This window comes from Podospora pseudoanserina, chromosome 2 (genome assembly GCF_035222485.1).
Source record: "Podospora pseudoanserina strain CBS 124.78 chromosome 2, whole genome shotgun sequence".
NCBI lineage: Eukaryota > Fungi > Ascomycota > Sordariomycetes > Sordariales > Podosporaceae > Podospora > Podospora pseudoanserina.
The window spans coordinates 2,431,151-2,451,358 of NC_085921.1; the positions used below are offsets into that span (position 1 = coordinate 2,431,151).

General features: G+C 52.4%; 4 protein-coding genes across 4 annotated transcripts; 3 read left to right on the top strand and 1 right to left on the bottom strand.

Annotated features, from left to right (window-relative positions):
• Positions 1 to 88: 88 nt before the first annotated feature.
• Positions 89 to 1,747, top strand: QC764_205950 (uncharacterized protein; the record flags this gene model as incomplete). The annotated part of the gene is made up of 2 exons (XM_062944300.1): positions 89 to 1,176; positions 1,254 to 1,747. The coding sequence occupies exons 1-2, from the start codon at positions 696 to 698 to the stop codon at positions 1,745 to 1,747; spliced, it is 975 nt and encodes a 324-aa protein (XP_062803114.1). The 5' UTR covers positions 89 to 695.
• A 298-nt stretch (positions 1,748 to 2,045) lies between these two features.
• On the bottom strand, positions 2,046 to 7,514 carry QC764_205960 (uncharacterized protein; the record flags this gene model as incomplete). Its single annotated transcript, XM_062944301.1, has 6 exons — positions 7,253 to 7,514; positions 6,898 to 7,191; positions 4,195 to 6,844; positions 3,272 to 4,133; positions 2,278 to 3,217; positions 2,046 to 2,187 (listed from the first exon to the last, which is right to left on the bottom strand). Exons 3-6 carry the CDS (start codon positions 6,730 to 6,732, stop codon positions 2,046 to 2,048), a joined length of 4,482 nt encoding a protein of 1,493 aa, XP_062803115.1. The 5' UTR covers positions 6,733 to 6,844; positions 6,898 to 7,191; positions 7,253 to 7,514.
• FYV4 (telomere length regulation protein) lies at positions 7,385 to 8,375 on the top strand (the record flags this gene model as incomplete). The annotated part of the gene is made up of 2 exons (XM_062944302.1): positions 7,385 to 7,412; positions 7,579 to 8,375. The coding sequence occupies 2 exons, from the start codon at positions 7,385 to 7,387 to the stop codon at positions 8,328 to 8,330; spliced, it is 780 nt and encodes a 259-aa protein (XP_062803116.1). The 3' UTR covers positions 8,331 to 8,375.
• A 4,767-nt stretch (positions 8,376 to 13,142) lies between these two features.
• Positions 13,143 to 16,396, top strand: QC764_205977 (uncharacterized protein). Its single transcript, XM_062944303.1, has 4 exons — positions 13,143 to 13,923; positions 14,988 to 15,338; positions 15,394 to 15,780; positions 15,897 to 16,396. Exons 1-4 carry the CDS (start codon positions 13,608 to 13,610, stop codon positions 15,902 to 15,904), a joined length of 1,062 nt encoding a protein of 353 aa, XP_062803117.1. The 5' UTR covers positions 13,143 to 13,607; the 3' UTR covers positions 15,905 to 16,396.
• The last annotated feature ends 3,812 nt before the right edge of the window (positions 16,397 to 20,208 follow it).

Sequence of the window (20,208 nt, forward strand, 5' to 3'; positions counted from 1 at the left end):
GTCTGCTGTATCTTTCGATCCGCCAAGCCCACTATAAACCGGCAGAGCCCCCTCCCCCCTCCGCCCGTTGGAAGGGTCCACACTGCAGCGCCGCTGGAGTCACTGCGTCACCTCACCAGCATGGCCCTTCCTGACGTCACGCAAACCGGCAACGAACCATCTGGTCATGCTCCTGTCAACTCATGTCCCTGTTACACCACCACTTTGATAGCCAGTTCGGACTTGCAGCTTCCCGTGTTCCCGACAGAAGAGGTTTCGAGAGATAGGAGAAGAAAACACAGGCTGGCAGCACGTCTCTCTCTTGTCTGACCCTTAACTCCGGCCTTTTTTGAACACGCAAGCAAGCAATGCCGATGATGGGAACACGGCTTATAATACAGCTAAGAAGACGATGGTACCCCCATAGCCGCGTTGTGTCTCCTCGGTTTTTTTTTTTTTTTTTTTTTGCTTTTCTCTCTGGTCCCGTATTGAATCGCCTTGGTTCCCACCTCTTGATTTTTCATCCCAGCTTTTTTTCCCACTCACTATTCAGAGTGTCACCCTCGTTTATTGTTGAGGCGAGGTCGTCAACACCAACCAACACTTGGAGGCACCACATATCAAACAAACAAACAACACACACACACACACACACACACACACACACTACCACTGTCCCATAGCACTAGACCGCTCACCACTCACAACCGCCCAAAATGCGCCACCTCCCCTACCTCTCCTACTACCTCTACCCCATCCTCGCAGGCCTCATCTGGCTAGCCACCCTCCTCGCCCTCCTCATCCACTGGCTCGTCCCCCCCGTCTCCCGAGCGCACTACCCCTCCATGGCAGCCTCCCAACAAATAGCCTACATCTCCGACGTCGGCGCCTCAACACTAAAGCCCCTCTTCATCACCGGCTGCGTCCTCACCACTGTTTTCCTCGACATCTCCTTCGCGGCAGATTACTACCTCCGCCACAAAGGCCGGTTGGTCCCCAACCAAACCCGGACGGAGACAGTCCTCGCCTTTCTCACCATCGGGTTCGCAATCATTGGAACTGTCGGGTTGATTTTGCTCTCGGTGTTCGACACGGCGAGGTACCCGAAGCTGCACAATATTTTTTTGCTGCTGTTTATTGGGGGGTATGTGCTGTCGGCGATTTTTATTTGTTGGGAGTATCAGCGGTTAGGTCAACGTACGCCCCCCTCCTCCCCTTTCTTTGCCCTTCCTTTCCCTCCACTTTCAGGTTACTGACCTTGTGTGATGTGATAGACTATAAACACCACCACCAACTCTCCACATCCTTCTGGATCAAACTAACATTTGTCATTCTGGAAATCTTGCTAGCGATCGCTTTTGTGTCATGCACATTCACCCAGCACTACAACGCCGGCGCGGTGTTGGAGTGGGTTATTGCTTTTATCTTTTCGGCGTACGTGTTTAGCTTTGTGGTTGATCTCTGGCCTGCGATCAAGACGCAGCCAAACTTGAATTTGCACAACCCAAGAGAAAAAGGGATGGGGTTTGAGGGGAATGGGGGGCAGGTGGTGAATGGGAATGGATATGGGAATGGGGATGGGAATGGGACGGGGGACATGAGGTATGTCGGGGCGAGCGAGATGGAGGAGGGCGGGGGGGAGAGTAGCGGGAGTCATTTGCCCATTCAGGGGTATGGGAATGCAGTGGGCGGTGGGCCGGTGATGGGGTTGACGGATCACAGTAGCAGGCCGGTGACGAGGGAGAGGGGGTTGGCCGGTAACTTCTAATTTTCTGGGTTTAGCTATGCTTGGAAGGGAGTTTTAGTTGGGGTTCTCTGGTCTGATCTGTTTCGGGAGAAGAGCGGGGGTTGGATATGGTAGATGTAGATACGATTCTGGTTTTTTGTTTGGTCGTGTCTGTCGGTAAATTGCATAGCCAAGAGCGCTTCTTCAGAACAAACGTTTGGTATGGCCGGAAGTTATCCCTTCGTTTTATTTTCGAAGTCTGTGAACCCATATATTGCCGTGGAGAAACGTTCCTCATACTCATCAATCATAAACATCACGCTAGTCTTCTACCGCTTACTTACGCCCTCCCCTCGCCGTTCCTAATGGCCATCCTCCCCTCCGCCGCCTCGGCAGCCAAAAACCCCCTCGTCACCGGATCCTCCACCAACTGTCTATCAGTCCCCTGCTGCTGCCCCCTCTTCAAATGCCCAAACAAACAGCTCCACAAATCCTCCCCCTCCACCACCTCCCCCGCAATAACCCCGTCCCTCCCCATCAACCTCCCCAGCTTAGCCTGCTGCATCTCCAACCTATCCGCCTCTTCCAAATCCACCACCGCCACCACTGTCCCAGCCCTCTTTCCCTTTCCTTTGCCCTTCTTGCCATTATCATCATCCTGCTGCTGTTGTCCCCCCCCACCCCCAATATGCTCTAACCTCTTCCTCACACTCAAATCATATATCCCCTCCTCGACCGTCCCCTCCACCAGATACAACCACACCGTCGTCTCCTGCTCCTGCCCGATCCTGTCCACCCTTGCTATCGCCTGCAGTTCAAGCGCAGTGTTGAGCATTGGTTCACAGATGAAAACATGGCTTGCGTTGACTAGATTCAACCCCGAAGAGTGTGCTCGCGCGGATAATAAAAAGACTTCAACGGAAGGGTCGGATTTGAAGGAGGTGGTGCCGTTGGGTTTGTCGAAGGAGGTGTACCCTATGTGATACCTCTTGCAAGCAAGAGCGAGGACTTCGAGGAATTCCTTGTATTGGGAAAAGATGATTGATTTCGCTCCGGGGTCCGAACTCCGGAGCCAGAGGAGATGCCGGAGGAGGGTGTCGACTTTGGTTGTGTATGAGGGCCCGAAGGAAGGGAGGTCGATGGATTTGATTTGGGAAAGCTTTTCTGGGTTGAAGGTGCTGTAGATTGTTGTTGTGGGTTGGGATGGACTGGTGGGGGAGGAGGAGGATGAGGGCTGATCGTTGGGACTGGACGAAGGAGCAGGGGCTGTTGTTGTTGACTCGGGATGGAGTTTGAGTTCCTGAGGTTTGAGACTTATGTCGTGGAGGTTGTTGGAGTTGAGCTGCCTCTTGCAGACGGGGCACTTTCTGTGGGCTTTCCACCAGAGAGTTATGCATTCTTTGCAGAATTGGTGGCCGCATACCGTCAAAACTCCGATCGAGAAGGTGGATTGGCAGATGATGCACGTCTTGGACTCTTCGGAGCCTGATTCTGTGTCTTTCAGGTGGATCACTACGAACAGTGTTAGCTAGAGATTCGACATATAGTCATGATGAAGGGACTTACAGTATCTATGCTTGGCTTCAGCAGCTGCAAGCTTCCCCTGCAAAGTCTGCACTTGCTTGTCCGCCGTCCGAAGCGCCGTCTGAAGAGGTCCCTCCTCTCTAGAGCCCTCATAATCACCGACCATATCGGAAACCTCTTGAAGCTGACGATAAAAGGCCAACCGAGCATTGAGCGTATCCATGCACTTTTCTGTCTCCTTCTCCATGGACGCAACAGCCTTCGCCTGGTCATTCTGGTGACTAGTTGTCGACTTGAGCAGTGCATCGGCAATCTCAAGCTCGGCAGCAGCCCTTGCACTTCCTGAAGCCGTGTCTTGTCTCAGCTTCAGAGTCAAACCTCGCAGCTCTGATACCACCCCTCTCAATGAACTGAGTGCCTGCCCCTCAACAAAAGGAGGCTTGATAGCCTGGCTCTCAGCAAGAAGCTGGAGGAGCTTTTCGGGAAAAGGTCCGTCTCCCTCAGCCGCCATCCGAGCAGCAACTTTGGTCTCATGTTCCACCAAAAAGTTCTTCTGTCCAGTTACCGCGGCTGACCGGTCAGCAAGAGCGGTGCGGAGGACTTGAAGATAGACAAGAATCTCGTCTTGGAGCTTGGTCGATTGCTCGTACTCTTCACCAGTGACCTCGTCGTTATCTTCGTCGACCAGCGGTTTGAGAAGAAGCTGAATAACGTGCTCTCGCCATTCATCTATCTGGTTTGCTTGTTCGTCCAAAGCCCCGCCGATGTCTGTCAAGGCATCGACGATTCTGCTCGTCTCGAGTCCCGATTGACTGGGAGGCTTGAATTCAGGGATCTCGGCAAAATTTTGCTCGGCAGCCCGATGAGCCAAGTGCTCCATTAGCTTGGTAGCCTTCTTGTGGCTCTGAAGGTTGTGTTAGTCAGATCCCACTTTTTCCGGAAGAAGCAGAGTTGTGATGACACACCTCTTGAAGAATCTCCTTTCTGATCTCTTTGGCGCGGTCATAGCTTTCCACCTCGAGCTTCTCCAGCTCTTTGAACTCATCCGAGTCCTTCACAGTCGACGTCTCATCTGTCTTGATCGTAAAGTATGCATTTCCACAGAAGAACACAGCAGCATGCTGTACCTCCAAAGCAGAACGCAACCTGCGTCGAGCCTCACCGACCTGAGCAGACCAAAACTCCTCACGCTCCCCCTCATCAGTCTCTTCATCGTCATCACTCTCTGATGTCGGGTTGCGAGGCTTTCGTGCTTTGCGTGCCTCCTCCTGAGCTTGTCTAAACTGTTGATGACATTCTGCAACCCAGCCATTGGCCTTATTCAGCACCTCCTTCCACAAAGCCAACGCATCTCTCACCCGCTTCTGACATGCTAGGATTTGTCCACGTGCGAGCTGCCACTGAAGCAGGTTACGTTGGTCGGTCCTCATGGCTGCCTCACTCTGTTCCAGCATGGCTTCCAGAACCTCCATGACCGTCCGCATAGGCGCAGACTTTTGGCCCAACGCTCGACGATTCCGACTCCCCACCTCGGGATGCAAAGCTGTCTGACGAAGTCGATCGAGAGCTACACGCATAGCATTCTGGACAGCGGGATCTTCAGGGTCCCAATCATCACTCAGCGGGTTGCCTTGCCTATCAAGACCGCAACTAGCCGTCAGTTCCTCGAAAAGACTCTGATAATGCTGTTCCTCGACAGCAGTAAAAGGCATCGTGATGACATAGCGCTTCTGAGGCGGGATCTTGATCTCGCTCTTGACCATGGATTTTGTGTGGCGCATAGACAGAAGTCGAAATAGCTCTCGGAATGACTGCTTATCTCGCCTTGAGATGAGATTCCATACCTTGCCAGGGACTGCAAAGAGGTCGTAACGGAGGAACAGAAGAAGACCACGGAGATCCTTTTGGATATCGTCCTTCACTGGCGTACCAGTTACCCCCCAAGCATTAATCCTTGGAATTCGACGAGCCAGTTGCGCTGCGTTGGTACTCCAGTTTTCCACCATCTGGGCCTCGTCGATGCACACTCGCCACCAAGAGACCTGTACAAGAGGGGACTTGACCGATTCATATTGTTTCGCGTTCCGCATCGATCGCACAGGCTCGTCAGAAGCTGCCCATATTTCAGTTCTTAGCACCTCGTACGTTGTGACTACAACATCCTGCTGAGCAAGGTACTCTGCTGAGAGTTCTTGGCCTTCTTTGGATGCTTTTCTGATTCCAGGATAGAACAGTACGTTGAGAGATGGTGCGTGACGTTGAATCTCCGAAAGCCACTGATCAAGCAGCGTAGTAGGCGTGACGATCAGTGTTGCCGATGATGCAAGTAGCTCCCTCCCTAGAAAGTGGTCGTAGACCATGACATTGGTTTCCGGGCGAGGATGCAAAAGCATCAGGCTGATGACTTCCAGCGTCTTCCCGAGACCCATTTCTTCAGCGAGAATCCCGCCGGGGGGTCCCTCCAGAGCCTCAAATAAACCGGTATCTGTTGTGACCGCACCGATCAGGGGGCTCAAATAGATCGTGTTGCCATCAACATCATGAGCCTTCGACCAAGAAATTGGTAACTCGGTCGAATCTGACGGCAGATTTGGCACGACACCGCCCACGCCGTTGTGTGCATCTTGAGACCACCGTACACCCTCCCGCTTTAGCAACCACTGGACGGCTCTCTGCTGGAATGGGTACAGTTTTGCCTCTAACCGTGGGACCTCCATTTTTGAGACCTCTGCATCGAAGCTTTGCTTGTCTGGGACACATGCAGCCTCGTAAAAGTCTTGAGGCGACCATGAAAGCGAGGATAATTTATCCTTGGGCAGGGCCAGCTCCGGGTACCATGTCGAAAACACGATATTTCGAAGCGTCTCCTGTGGCGATGTGGCAGCCCTTTTGCTGCTCCAAACTGTAACTTGTTCATTCCATCTGACCTCAATTGAGACCTCAAGACGGAGGCCTGGACCGCTCTGCTGGATGGACATGGCCACAGCGGTCCACAGACATCCTTCATCGCCGGGATCGACACCTTGAGTATGAGCCACCTCCAACGCTGGTCTCAAGGTTGGGGATATTTCATCGCCTTGTAGCCGGAACGAGAGATGAAAGTTTGAGTTTCGGGATTTTGTCCGAGGTCCAATTATCAGTTGCAAATCGGACGAAGGGACGAATATCTGAGCCGATTGGGCAGTGAAGACCTGCAAGGCGATGATATTGCTGACATCTCGGGATGTGCTCAGTCCATTGTAGTCGAAATCTGGTGCGTCGGTAATGAGAAGCGACAGAGATTCCCGTGCTACTGTTATCACACCATGGCGTGATGTCTTGGCCCGTTTTGCAGGATGTTCTGAGCCCTGCTGATCCTTGGGGACCGACAGAGGGGCGGACCGAAGCTGCGTCAGAAACGCTGCAACATTTTCGCCTTCGTTGGCAGCATCTTCCGCGGAGGATGATTTCCTTGACCTTCTCGCAGCCAAGCTTTGCGCCCTTCGGCTGGCCTTTGGGGGCATTCTTCCAAGATGAGTGACGAGAGATAAGTTACTGCCCACCCCTACATAAGGAGGGGGCAGCTTCCGATGAAAAGGTTGCTGCCACCTGGTAAATTTCCATGGAATATCAGATCTACGGCAGGTTAGTGACATGAGGAGTATAAAACGGTGTATTGTCAAGCTCACGTGTGGACAACTGTTTGCCGGACTGGGTAGTCTCGAGAATATGTCCAGGTATGTGAGCGACGTTGGTTGCCTATGCGAGAGCAAAAGGTCAAGGGTGATATAAAACCGATTACCAAGCTGATGTCGTCTTCTAGCTGGGATGGACATATAGCTGGCTGGAGCAGCTTTCACGATGTGATGGCTGAAAGGATCGAATCGTGGACTGGCAAGGTCGCTGGGATGAAAGGTTATGCAGGATCTGGAGGAGTGTTGGGTCAAACGAGGAGAGCCAGGCAGGTCGAGGGGGGGCGGTAGCTTATAAGTGCCATATCAGTCCCAGTGGTTGAATTGCAGCCTTGCAAGTGGAAGACCCCACCATAAGTTGAGATTGGAGCTCGGTGATTGGCTCATGCTTTGACCCCTCCAACCAGTGCCGCCTGCCAAGATCAGATTGTGGTCTGTGCGCTGGGACCTTGCATGGCAGTTGAACGGAAAAACTTTCGACTCCATGGAGCGCATTCGACCGACGAGAGGAAGTGATTGACTGCCGCCAAAGGACCCTTGAGGCTATCTCGACCGGGCGAGACCACATACTAGAACCGAATGTCAGGAGGAGTTGTTCCATAGGTTAGTTCCCCCGCCGCCACAGCACCTCCCTGGTACTATGAACCAACCAGTCCAGCCTCCTAATTCTCTCAACAGCGCACATGAATTCGCTACGACTCCATTCTGCCTTCGGGCTCCTGCTCCGACCTGCCGCTGCTGCCCCGGTTGGTGTTTCGACCGCTGTCCACGGACTCAGAGCCTTCTCTGCGACGACATCCTCACAATCCGCCGAAGCCGCCCCATCACCTGTTCCAAAACCCAAGACATGGATCCCGAATCCTACACCATTCGTCCCCAATGTCCAGACCTTCCTCACCCTGATCGGCCGCGATCTTAAATCACACGCCTCCAAATTTCCCTCATGGGATTCACTTTTCAGCTTAACTTCTGAACAACTGAGGGAGCTCGGTGTGGAACCACCACGCTCACGGCGGTATCTGCTAAGGTGGCGGGACAAGTTTGCGAGGGGAGAGTACGGCATTGGTGGTGACTTGAAGTATGTCAAGGGCGGCAAAGCTATTTTGAAGCTGGTGGAGAAGGTCAAGAGCCCAGAGTTGAGGTTACGATATGTGGTCAACGTGCCTGAGGGCAAGGAGGTGGAAGATCTCCCGCTCAGCCAACAGGTCAGGGCGAAGGGTTTCAAAGTCAGGGGTGTCGACAAGATCACAGGTCCATATGTTCTACCACTGAAGGGTGGTAGGGCAGCTGTGCTCAAGGTGACGGAGGGCATGTGGGAAGACAAGAGAGGACACAAGGTGGATGGCGGTGAGAGAAGACGGGCCGAGGTCCGCTTCAAGCGGGGTGTTGCCGAGCGGAAGGCCCGGAGAGAAGCTCAGGGTCTCTATTAAGAGTATTGCTCTCTTGATGGCGCATCTGGATGGGTGGCCTGAGAGACGGTCTCGTCACAATTGTAAAACTTGTACATTAATAGAATTAGACATTCTATACCCGACCGCCAGCGGCCTATCTCTGTAGGATATCTCCACCGTCAACTCGGATCCTGACGGAGCTTGATATATTGGTCTAGCAGCTGGTGACTGATGATGGGAACGAGTACGAGTATCGCAATCTGGGTAAGGGTTGTGAATGCAACAGGATATGGGAACAGGAGTGCGATCTTCCATTCCAGCATTTTGGCAAAAGGGCTTTCGACAGCACCTTCCGCATTCGAACCACGGGGGACGCGAATGCTTGGTGGTCGGTGTCCGACTTTCCACTGCATTGTCAGCCTTTACTAATGGGTCATGGAGGGGCCTTGGGACCCCAATTAACTCAAACAGGAAGCACACTGCAACCTTAGGTTCAAAAACACGCCCAATTCACCAGTCTTCCAGGCTTCAGAATCAAAAAAAAGACGCCGTGATGAGGCCGAACACGAAATGACTGGTAGAACATCCATGAGGGGGATGAGAATACTTATATCCTAGCGGCCGCACCAGCAGGGCTGAGCAGAGCTTTTGCGACCTGCGACTTACGCCAACACCAGGCAACGAGAAAATGCACCTTACATAAGAGAAGGGCTCGACCCGACCCCAACGGCAAGCACACTTACGCGGCCAGTCTTCGCTTTCCGACCTTGCTTCGTCGTCCACCATCGTCACCGTCGCTACCTTCTTTTGCTCGCCATGGCAGTCATTTACACTGACGTAACTTGTTGAGTCGTGGGGGGAAGGATGAACCCCGAGGGTTGCCAGCAGCAGACAGGCAGCAGCAGCAGCAGCACTCAGTCCCTCGACCGATCTCGCAACCGCTCGCGCTCACTCTGGATCAGCAAAGCAAATGAATGAACCATCAATTGGGTTCCTCTTACGAGAGGGGGGGTAGAGGAGAGTTTGGTCGGCCAGAAGGAACTTTGACCAACTGGGTTGGAAACCTGGTTGTCATCATTTCGAACGCCGCGGGCTAAACCTCTTCGGGATACATCTGCACGCCTTCTCGTCACTGCAACACAAAGTGGTATCAAGCTTCAGAACGGGCCAGGAGAAAGAGAGCAGGATGGACTGAGGTTTTTGGCGAGGTCATAGTCGGATCATGGAAAGTGCCACACACGGCAACGAGGCAACGATTTGCCCCTACGATACGACCAGACATGCCAATACATCGACACGCACCGATCAGGAAGGACGGAATAACCGGTGGAGGAGATTGCATTGTTTCCTCTGGGCTTCGAGAGGAGGACCAAACGGAGACCTTGAATCTGTTCGAACCGGCCTTGGGGCGAACGCCAACACCACCTGTTCTGGCCATGGACTTTCTTTCCCCCGTGTACCTGCATATGGAGGTGTTAGGTCTATCCACGGAACCTCGGTCATCGCCAATTCTTTCGCCGCAGGATGCCCACTTTCAAGACACCTATGAGATCAGAGCTTTTCGGTGACCAGAAGGGTATGGTATATCACTCTTGAGGGTGTCTGCTAAGCTACCCAGACCATGCGGAAGAAACTTGCTTCGGGGTACAATCCATCCGAGTGAGCTATTATTCATCTCGAGTTGATGAAGTGGTTACATCACAGCGAATACTACAGAGACGGCGAGTTTGGTGCTATCTCTCGAGGCTTGGGGCAGGACCATGCCTGTTGAGGCTGTGGATGCACCGGTACCTGATCTGAAAACAGGCGTTGTTGTTCTCGGAGGGTGTGGGCAAGCCTGCGAAGGAGCGGGATCGTGATTCGAACGGATCAACACACCCCGAAGGCTACTCAACGGCGGACCACCATTTGTCCAACACATCACCATCCGGGCCGTCGACTAGCAGGTTGTACGCAAAGCACAGCCCAGGCTCGACTTTGACGCGGGGACACGGCGGGGATTTTCTTTCGGAGAAAGTTGACTCTTTTGCTGCTAAACTTGTATGTGCGGCTGAAAATCAAGCATCGTCAAAAGTCTCGGGGTTGAGAAGTCTAAGCCCCAAAGAGCAGAAACTTCACGCGGGGAGCAAGAGAGCGGGTGAATCGGGGAACGGACGGCCTTGCTTCGGGTGGCTTGTTGGGCATCCGCGGAAAACTGCCGCCGCAACCGTTGAAAGTTGCATTCACCCTCCTGCGCCGCCCCAGGTCTTGGCACTTATCGGCTGTCGCTACGCCGCTTCGGCTGCCCGTTCTCCTCGGACGGGAGACGGGAAGTTTGAAGAAGACCAAGACACGGAGCAATGGTTCAGCTGATCTGGTCTCTTCAGTCTTGGTGTGCTTGGAAGGTAGGCGGGCATATTCAAGATCGGTATTGACGGTATACCACATGTAAGTGCTGGTAGCAAGCAACTTCTCATGGCACGTTACGTCGAGCATCCGGCCTGCTATCAATATCATTATCTCCAATATAGCATCCAATCAGATCTTCTTCACAACGCCGCCATTCTCATCATCTTGCTTGCTTGTGAACATGGTGTAAGTGCGGGGTGTCGTGCACAAGACAAGGGAGCCCTTGGCGCGCAGATAAATTTAGATAAGTTCCAGCTGAATCGGTTTAGTGTTGCTCCGTTTCACCTTTTTTATTCCTTTCCCCGACCGAACATGTCAGTTGAGACAGAAATCCCATGTCTCTGACAGATCACGGGTAAAGCGCTATTCGCTTCTGAATCATTTCCATGCGTGGTGATTGAGGAGCGGTCAAAAAACATGCCTCCACGTGAGCCCAAGCGAAGAAGAGAAGTCATTCACACGAGACCAGCGGGTCAATGGCGTGTCAAGGAGGTAGGTTGCTACCAATTGAAAACGCACCAATTCTCGTATCACCCGGGGGAGTGGCAGGGTAGCGCCTGCTGGGAGGGATGGGATTGTGTCAACCCCCCGTGCACATATTGTATTGATATTGGATGGAACTGGTACCTACCTGGGAGTCAATCATTGGGATGAGTGGGATCGAAGACTGCCGCGACATAGTACTAGCTTCAAGAAGAGACCAAAAATCGCATCCAAGTTAAACACTGTTTGACTAAAAAACCGTCGAAACCCTCTCCAAGTGGCCACTGTAACGCAAAAACAAAAAACAAAAAGATCTAATTCAGGAAACATCACGACGTCGGCGGCGTCTCGGCCACACTGTCACCAGTTGTTTGCCAATTTCGATTGGACGGGAAAGACTTCCAGCTGAAAGATACAACCTGAGCGGTCCGCTTCCCGAAAGTCAAACATTGTTTCTACATGGTCGCGGCAATGGGTCTCTTGTGTGTCTCGCGGGAGGGACGGTGGCTCATTTTTTATTTTCTTTCTCGGGCCCATTCAACCGGCCTCGGATGTATCTAGCATGAATTTATTCTGGATTTAGAAACCATCTGTCGATGATTCCATCTCTCTCAATAAAACAGATTGGTCTTTTTTTCTTCTTGCGAGACCCGAGCTATCCTATCCTATGCTACCCCCCCACCAACTGCTTGGCCACGATGGCGATCATTTGGATGTCACGGCGGGGTTTCTCCGGCAATCCGTAGATAGATACGCTGTCAATGATTGACTATTGTCCCTTGAAAGTTCGCTTGTTCGTGGCAGTGCTGTTCTTGACTGTTTAAGCTTATATTTCTCCCGGAGTAACTTGTACACACCGAACGACGCAATAGGGTTGCAAGGGAACAACAAGACAGAAGAAGAGGCTCTATGATCATGGGGACAAACTGCCAAGTTGCCGAAACTGAAGCGAAGCTAAGCACCACGACGGTATATGTTGATCCACGTATAGGGTTGGAAGTTGACTAGATGCTCCGTATTCCCGCCCGCAAAAAAAGATTTACACATAGTTTACTGCCAAGATATATCTCTTAACCGAGAGATCTGTCTGCCTGCTGTACAGTGCTTTTGGTTCAACGGTGTCATGGTTCATCGTTGGTAAAAAAAGAGCCCCCAACCACCCGCAGACAGGAGATTCCTCATGAACCCCATCGGTATGGTATCGCATCTATGCATCTTCTGTGGCACAAAAGCAAGCGGTGGTGGGGGGAAGGGGCAACGGTTCACCCACGAGCAGATGGAAAATATATGAGCCGCAAGGGGTTGGCAGACCTGGGGTGGTTCATTCTTTGTGATACCACCACGCCTTGCGCCCAGGTGATCTCACAGCCTGGTTGCTTCAATTGCGTTAATAATTTCGACGTCGTACTCAACGGCACAGGCATATCTTGGTCCCCCAGCAGAAACTCAGCTGCCGAAACAGTCAGAGTCACATTCGAAGAATGGTTGATGAGCGAGAGACCCCACAGTTTATTGAATCCTTCCTAGACGAGGCTGTGGGAAGAACACCTCACCAGATGTATTGTAGAATGCATCATCTTGGGTCACCGAATCGATCGGTCGGAAGGTTGGCCCGAGATGCGATGGGGCTTCTTCCGCAAGATGCCGTGCCGTTTTGGAAGAATTCCCATCCTCTAGGAGGGGGAAAATGTCTCTGGGCAAAGAGCAAGACAGGTAGTTGATGCTTAATGCGGTTAATCCTCGCGAACCAGAGAGAGAGCGAGAGAGAGCTGACTGTGGTGTCGTTCAAACAACGATGTCAGGGACCCCACTGCAGGTCCCGCAGCGAAAAACCCTCGACCAGGGTTGCCCTTGCGTTACCCACTAAACTCTATCTGTACTAAGCCCCGCCAAATTGACTACATTTTGGGGCCTGTGATTGGCTGACCGATACAATTACCAAATCTGCAACGGTCCTCCCACTTTCAACAACTCTTCCATCCGGCAGAAGAGAAGGAGCACAGCACACCTCAGCTGCGAGTAATCCATCTTGTTCCTGAGAATCTGCACGCGACCAAAAGCAAAACCCACACCGGCTCTTCTTCCTTCTCCGCCGAGAGAGTCATCATCTTCTTACGCATGCTAGCCAGGCTGCCATGAGAGAACCTGGATGCCTCACCGGAGGCTGCCCCTACCGTGAACGAGCTTTCTCCGGGTTTGGTGACCGAATGCATGTGTGGGGGAAGGAACTGCCTCCCGCTCTCTCGCCCAACAAACCCTGCCTCCTTGGGACGTTCTGAGGGGTCTTTTCTCCACATTATCAGATGCTGGTCACTGATCAGCAACCCACCGCCGACCCTCTTGAGTTTGCTCGCCCTTCTCAATGCCCGCTTCTTGCTTTGCCCTGATCTGGCAGCGAGATCCCTCAATGCCCTACTCTTTCATTGTTCTCTGCCATGAGGGCCAATGATTGGTCTGGAATTCCCTAAAAATACTTCTTCTCTGCTTTCTATTTGTTCCTTTTTCCATCGTGTCCCGTGCTTGTCTTACCTGACCCCCGTGCCGAGGTGGAAACACCAGATTTCCCATTCAGCGCATAGACGATTGCCCGGTGTTCGGGTCAATTTATCTATCGTATTTCTCGTTTCTTGTTGCTGGGCAGTGTCGTATCTGCGGAATACGTCTTCGCTCAGCTTGACTGGTTACCTAATCAGCTGTCTGAGCGCTCCAGGGACAGCACACATTGGAATGAGGCTGGGTTCGCCTCGAGCGGGACTATCTGGTAGGTTGTCTTGGTGGGTGGGTGCAGTGCCGTCACTCTGCCGATGGGTCAGGGGGAGCTCAGATACGTACCGCCCTCTGCTCTACCTTGAGGCAAGGTACCATGTCAAGGTGAAAACGGGAGGGGAAGGCGAGTGGGGAGCGGAACACAACCAAAGTCACTTTTTCCTCTTGTCCCATCCACTCACCGTTGACCAGGTACCGACGACCAGACACCACTCTGTCTGTCTCGCCGGACACGCCCCCCCTCCACTCCAGCCCACTGGCTCAAGCTTCCTCTCCCCCTCCCAGTTGCCTGTGTCCACACGCATCTCGACTCTCTCAAACGACGGCTGCTGCTTGACTGGCACTTGCAGCCACCCTTACCCTTGCCCATCCACTCGCCTACCCATCCCTGCCTCCCGTTCGCCATGAGTCTTGGTCTTGAACCCACAACGGGTGCCAGGGGGAGTAGGACGAGAGGGTTTGACTCTAGACACACCCAGATCATCAGCCCGCTCCACTACTGACCTTCAACCCGCTCTCTTGGCCTGGTCACCGGTGCCGGTTTAAGACAGTTTAAACTCTTCGGATTGCCCGTCTTATACGGTCTTCGCAGGCCCTTTGCGTGTCATCCTTCTTGCACCCCTCGACTTACACCTACCTCGATTCGCTGTCCTCGTACAACGGCCGACGCCGCAAATACCGTCATCATCGTCTTGCTCGTTCCTTCAACGTCGACGCTAAGCCCTAGAGACCCTGGCCTACTATTCCGAGTTTGGTGACCGTTTGTGATCAAGGCCTCAAGGCACTCACCTCCTCGACAGCCTTACCGGGCTCTTCATCGTCATCATCCTTGACGGAGCTTGGTATATAAGAGATCTTGAATCTCCCGACTGGACGCCACAGAATCGCAACAGAAGATACAAGCTCGAGCATCGTTCCAGAAGCATCATCTTGAAGATCCTGAGCCAATATCTTGAGATTCTGAGCGCAGTCGTTTGACCTGTGAGACTCGTTTTTTTCTATTCATTATTTTCTTTCGAGTCCTTAGAATGTTCCCATACCAATACTCTCATGATACAGATTACTCGGGCATCGACCCAGACTACACGGGAAGCTACCCTGACGAGTCCTTGGTAGACTGGGACGGAGCTCAAGCCAGCACCGTCTACACACCGACACCCAGCAGCAGTTCGAAGAAGAGCCGCAGCAGCAAACGGTCCAAGTCAAGCAAACTCACGAGTTACTCGGGCTCAGACACCGAAACAGAAGAAGCCAAGATGTCTTCAAGATCATCCAAGTATTCGGGTTCCACCAGCTCCAAGAAGGAGAAGTCTTCGTCACCGAGATCAAAGGAGTCTGATGACTGGAGTGCCGTGACTGACCCGGAGATGAGACGCCGGATTCAAAATAGGATTGCTCAGCGCAAGTTCAGTACGTCTTACCCCGTTTTGTTACTCTCTTGGCATATACTTACATGGTGATACAGGGGACAAGGCCCGTGAGCAGAAGGAGCGCGACCAACGCGATGCCCTTAATGAGCAATATGCCGACAGTAGCTACCGCATCCGCAGTGCCGATGAGTTGGTGGACGAAGGGGATCTGGCATGGGGCAGCTTCAGCATGGGCTACATGCTCTCTCGAGGGCATGAAGCTGCCAGTGCGGGGCAACGGACTCACAGTGGCGGGAGCAGAAGGGAGTCTGACCTCGTGATGGATCAGGCCATGTATAGCAGCCACAGCATGAGCCCTTACCCACCGACATCAATGGGCATCCCGACGACCTCGGGCTATACCATGGGGGGGGGTGCCAGCTGGGGCGGGGACGGGGCAAGCAGCGGAGGGGGTGATGTTGGGTACTATGATTCGCCTTATGGTGGGTATTATGATGGCACGGAACAGCGTTGAGAGACACACATGGAGAGACTATAAAAAGTGGTGAGTTTGACAGAGGATGGGAATGTTGAAGAGAAGCTGACAGGGTTCAAATAGGAAGGTGAAGTGGGGAAGCAAGACAGAGTTTGAGCTTGGAGAGGAAATGATATGCTCTTCAACGGTAAACTTTCCCCCAGTCGATGGAGAGACTGCGAGACACTTTCTTCTCTTTGGTCAGGGCTCATGCAAGGAGGTTTCTTTTCAGCTTGGTTTTCTTTCTGTTTTTGGTCACGGCGATAGAAACATTTTGACCTTTTTGGTGGTCAGTTTCCAGTTTTGTAAGGGTTCTTCATTCCTCTTGATTATTTTGGGATTTGTTTGCGGCTATATGGGACAGGTTTTGTTTGATCTTCACTTCTTGTTTGTTTTTTCTCTTGGATGGTTTAACGTTTAGGTATACCCCCTTCCTGGGCCCTTTTGGTTGGACGGTTGTTTAGATTCAACTCATTGGTTATTTTTTCTTCAAGGTCACAGGTTGGTTTGGGTATATGGGGATGGATGGATGGGAACGGGGGACGGGGGAATTAGTCATGACCTGTTGGTTTACACACTCTGCTCTGTTTCTGTTTTCTCATGATTGATGGGTTTACGAATAGATTTTTTTGTTTTTTGTTTTAGTTTTTTCGTCTTGACTTTTACGAGGACTGCTTTGAGTATACTTTGCGGTGAAGCGGAATAGATGAGGATTGCTGCCTGTTGCTACTTTACTCAACTTTGAACCACCTTGTGGAGCGACATGCAAAGCCACTGTGAGTCGAGATCTTTGAAAAGTTACGCAAGAGCGCGCCCTATGGGCAACATGTCGGTCATTCCCATTGAGATTATGATTTTGTGGCTTTTTCCTTGACATTCTTGGCGTTTGGTTGACGATGTTAAAAGGTGGTGGCTGCCTAGGAAATTCGGGATTTGATGCCTTAAGATGGGATAGCTTTCAGCCACACCACGTAATTCATGGTTTTGTGAACGCAATTGAGAGTTGTTGAAACGTCATCTTCGGATTGACCGTATAAGTCATTACTCAAGAGTGATGTTTACGAGAGCCTCAAGCTAGAGCAATCAACTTTTTCGTCCAGTTGGTGGTTGGAGAGTAACAGACGTTAGATGCAATACACCTAGGTGAGTTAGTTGCTTTCGCGTGGTTACATCTAGGAAAGGTACAGTTAGTTTTTTTTTTTTTGGTTTTTTTTTTTCGGGGACCAAAAACGTGGGATTTGTGAGCGAATGGGGACCAAAGTGGTCGGCGATTAATTTATCTTTGTACCTTTTTGTGTGTTTAAGTTGCCCCAGGGACGGGGACGGACGGGTACTTCTGCAGAGGTGGGTGGTCGGGTTTGGGGGTGGGATTTATGGAGTGCTGGCTGCAGATGGTGGTGGTGGTGGTGGACGAAGATGATGATGTTACGGCGCAAAAAAACATGGGCAGATGGGTAGGTAACTCTGTGGACTGCAGGGCCAAGAGTAAATGTTCTGGAAGGGTTGGTTGGGTTGGTTTGATGGGAGAGAGGGAATAAAGGAGGGGTGGTATGCAGGTGGTGGTGGTGGGTGGTGTTTCATCAGGATATGGTATTGCTCCTTTTGCTGGTTGCTGTCTGTGGTGTACCTTTGGTGTTGGTTGGGAAAGTGTGTGCAACCATGAGCAACCAACTTACCTCGCAGAAAGGAGAATGATATGACGAGATATTATGGAGAATGCCATATTGCATGGTAATTTGTGGTTTGCCCGTGTCTACGGCCGGGATCAAGTCCGGTTTCCGTTGTTGAGATCACAGGTAGATTGGAAAAGCTACTGCACAGCCACCACCACTTTGGAGAGGGATAGACTTTTCAGCTGTTAGGAATAGCATTTGTTTAGATTCACCGAAGAGCCGGGAATGGGGAGCACAGCCACAGGGGAAGCTGTTTGAGCTTGAGGATGTACTGGGTCTGGTCTTCACCCGGCTGCTCGGGGATTGGGGCGGCGGCAGTGAGGGTGAGGGTGGGATAGAGGAGATAGGGATAGGAGGAAATGATACGGGAGATGCCCGGGGGGAGAGGGACGGGGACGGGTGAACTTTGGGGTGGTTGAGGTGGCTGTGGGGTTTAGGGTGGTGGTGGTGGTGAATTGTTGCGGAGGTAAGGAACAAGGTAGGTAGGATATCTGATGGAGTGAGAGAGCAGAGCACTTCAAAAGCCGTTGCGATTGCCGAATACCAAAGTCGAGCATAGTTTGGGCTTGTGATATCTCTCTTCGGTGTTGTTTTACACATGTGCTGCTTGCTTCCTTCAAAGTGTGGCTGAAGATGGTTGTTGATAAGTGAGGGGCACGAGAAGAGAGCTACAAGGTGATCCTGGTCTGTCAAGGGGAGCTAACCGAATGCGGGTCCGAGGGGTATCTTTCTCTGTGGAGCGCTGTGGAGAGGCAGTTCTCTCACCGCCCGGCAGGTTGCCCTGATGAGCGATGCCAAGAAACTCTGTTCTCGCACCCCCCCGTGCTTTTTGACAAAAGACAAAGTGCAACGTCTTGCGTTCCATTTGATGCAGTCCGCGAGGCCGACTTATCTCGCGTCTGCGGTTCTTTTGAGCAGCTGAAACCACACCTCTCCCATCACATCCCGTCCCAATATATGGAAGACGCATGGAAGCTTCGGCGAACACCGGTCCCTCGGCTCCCCAGACATGAGAGACGCACCCAGCGTTCCCTCAACGTCTCTATGCGGCAAGATCATCGATTTCTCCCCCTCACCTCTCTCACCTTACGTTGATTACCTTCCCGCTGCTGCTTCACCAGCACGACCAGTGACCACCTCGCTTCTTCTTTTTTTTCTGGATATTCTGTCATGATTGACATGGCACAGCGTCGATCATCTGCTCACCATCATACACATACATCTCGACGGGAACTCCCCTAGTGGGCGTTGGTTCCTGCATTTTTTTTTTTACGCCATCGGCTTATTCTTTCTGCGAGTGCTTTCCGCTCAGCGAAGCCAGTAAGGTGCGGCACAGCGGTGTTGAGCGTTTATTTCCTATTTTGCCGTCGTGCTTCTAGCGTAGTAGCTCTGAGGGCGGGCCAAGTTGGCCAGGGGAACATCGTTCGGTCCTGTCTGGAGAAACAAGAACCTATAGGATGAGGATCATATGGCCACCCGCGTGCCGCTTATTTCTCCCCGTCTCTTGAATTACAACTCCGGACCCGTCGGCCACTGGCTTTTTTTCTCATGACCAGGAACGGCGTGGAGAGGTACCATCGGCAAGCCATGGCATGCGGTATTGCGGGGGGCTTCCGCGCCGAGGAAGGGAGTGTGGGTGGGGAGGGAGCTCAAGCACCTCACGCCACAACAGGCCGACCCATGGGTCCCCGCTACGTTGTTGATGGAGGTTGGGACAGAAGCAGGCCACTGGGGATCATTCCGTGATCTCGTGGTGCAAGCGATTGGCACCGTATGCAGGTGTGTCGACCTCGGTCGAGAGAATCAAGACAGGTGCAGCACGCGATCCTTCTGTAACCCACGCCTGCTGCAGGCTTTCGTGTTGGGAAGGTTTGGCGTCCCATGTCTTTGATCTTCGGCAGTTGTTGCGGTGGTTGAGAAAAGCTGAAAAGGGGACGACAAGAGGCGACGCCAAGGGAGCGGGCTTGCTGGGTGCCGGAGAACCAAGTCCTAGCGTGATCGATCTCTCGAGAGCTTGACCCGCCGCTATGCCAGACTTGTCAGTTCCGTCTTTGGAGCGCCGTTGAAGTGGCGTCCGAGGTGCGTCTATGCCGTGGTTTCTCGAGATGATCTGTGCTCATCAGATCAGGAAGACCAAGCATCGCTTCCACGGGGTGTCGATGAAGCTCGTGAGACCCCGAGGCCGCATCGGTGACCGAGGTTATGGAAGTACACGGCCGCTTTGACGGTGCATCTCGGAGAGATGGAAGCTATCTCGAATGTGAGGTAGGGCCGAGGGAGCATGGATATGGTAATCTGCTCGTGCCTTGGGGTGTGGGGGTCGGTCTGAGAACTCCTGCCTCAACAGGACTGACAGCTCATCGAGAGCTGCTTGATGCTGAACTAGGGACTTGGTTTGTGCCATCTTCGTCCCATCACATCTATTACATCTCCGGGCTCTCTGCGGAGGGCCTCATCATGTTTCGATTCAAGACAGGGGGTCGCTGGATCATGGAATTAGCGCCGAGTGGCACGTCTGTGGAGGCAACACCAGCAATGGTGGTGTTCAAATGGGGTTAAGTGGCCTTTTCTAATTTCTCTACTCCCTTTTTTCTACTCGGCACGTCGATGTTTTTCAACCTAGATCTGGGAGGGGCCTGTACCTATCCACTTGCAGATCTTGTTTCGATGCCTTTATTGACTTGGCACATGACGTCCTATCTTAACTTTTCCTTCCGCCCCAA

Bases quoted from the DNA above. Each gene is read 5' to 3' on its own strand.
- QC764_205977 (XM_062944303.1), top strand. From the start codon at position 13,608: ATGATTGGTCTGGAATTCCCTAAAAATACTTCTTCTCTGCTTTCTATT. The intron at 13,924-14,987 runs GTAGGTTGTCTT...CTCATGATACAG, and splicing joins GCCTCGAGCGGGACTATCTG to ATTACTCGGGCATCGACCCA. The intron at 15,339-15,393 runs GTACGTCTTACC...ATGGTGATACAG, and splicing joins GATTGCTCAGCGCAAGTTCA to GGGACAAGGCCCGTGAGCAG.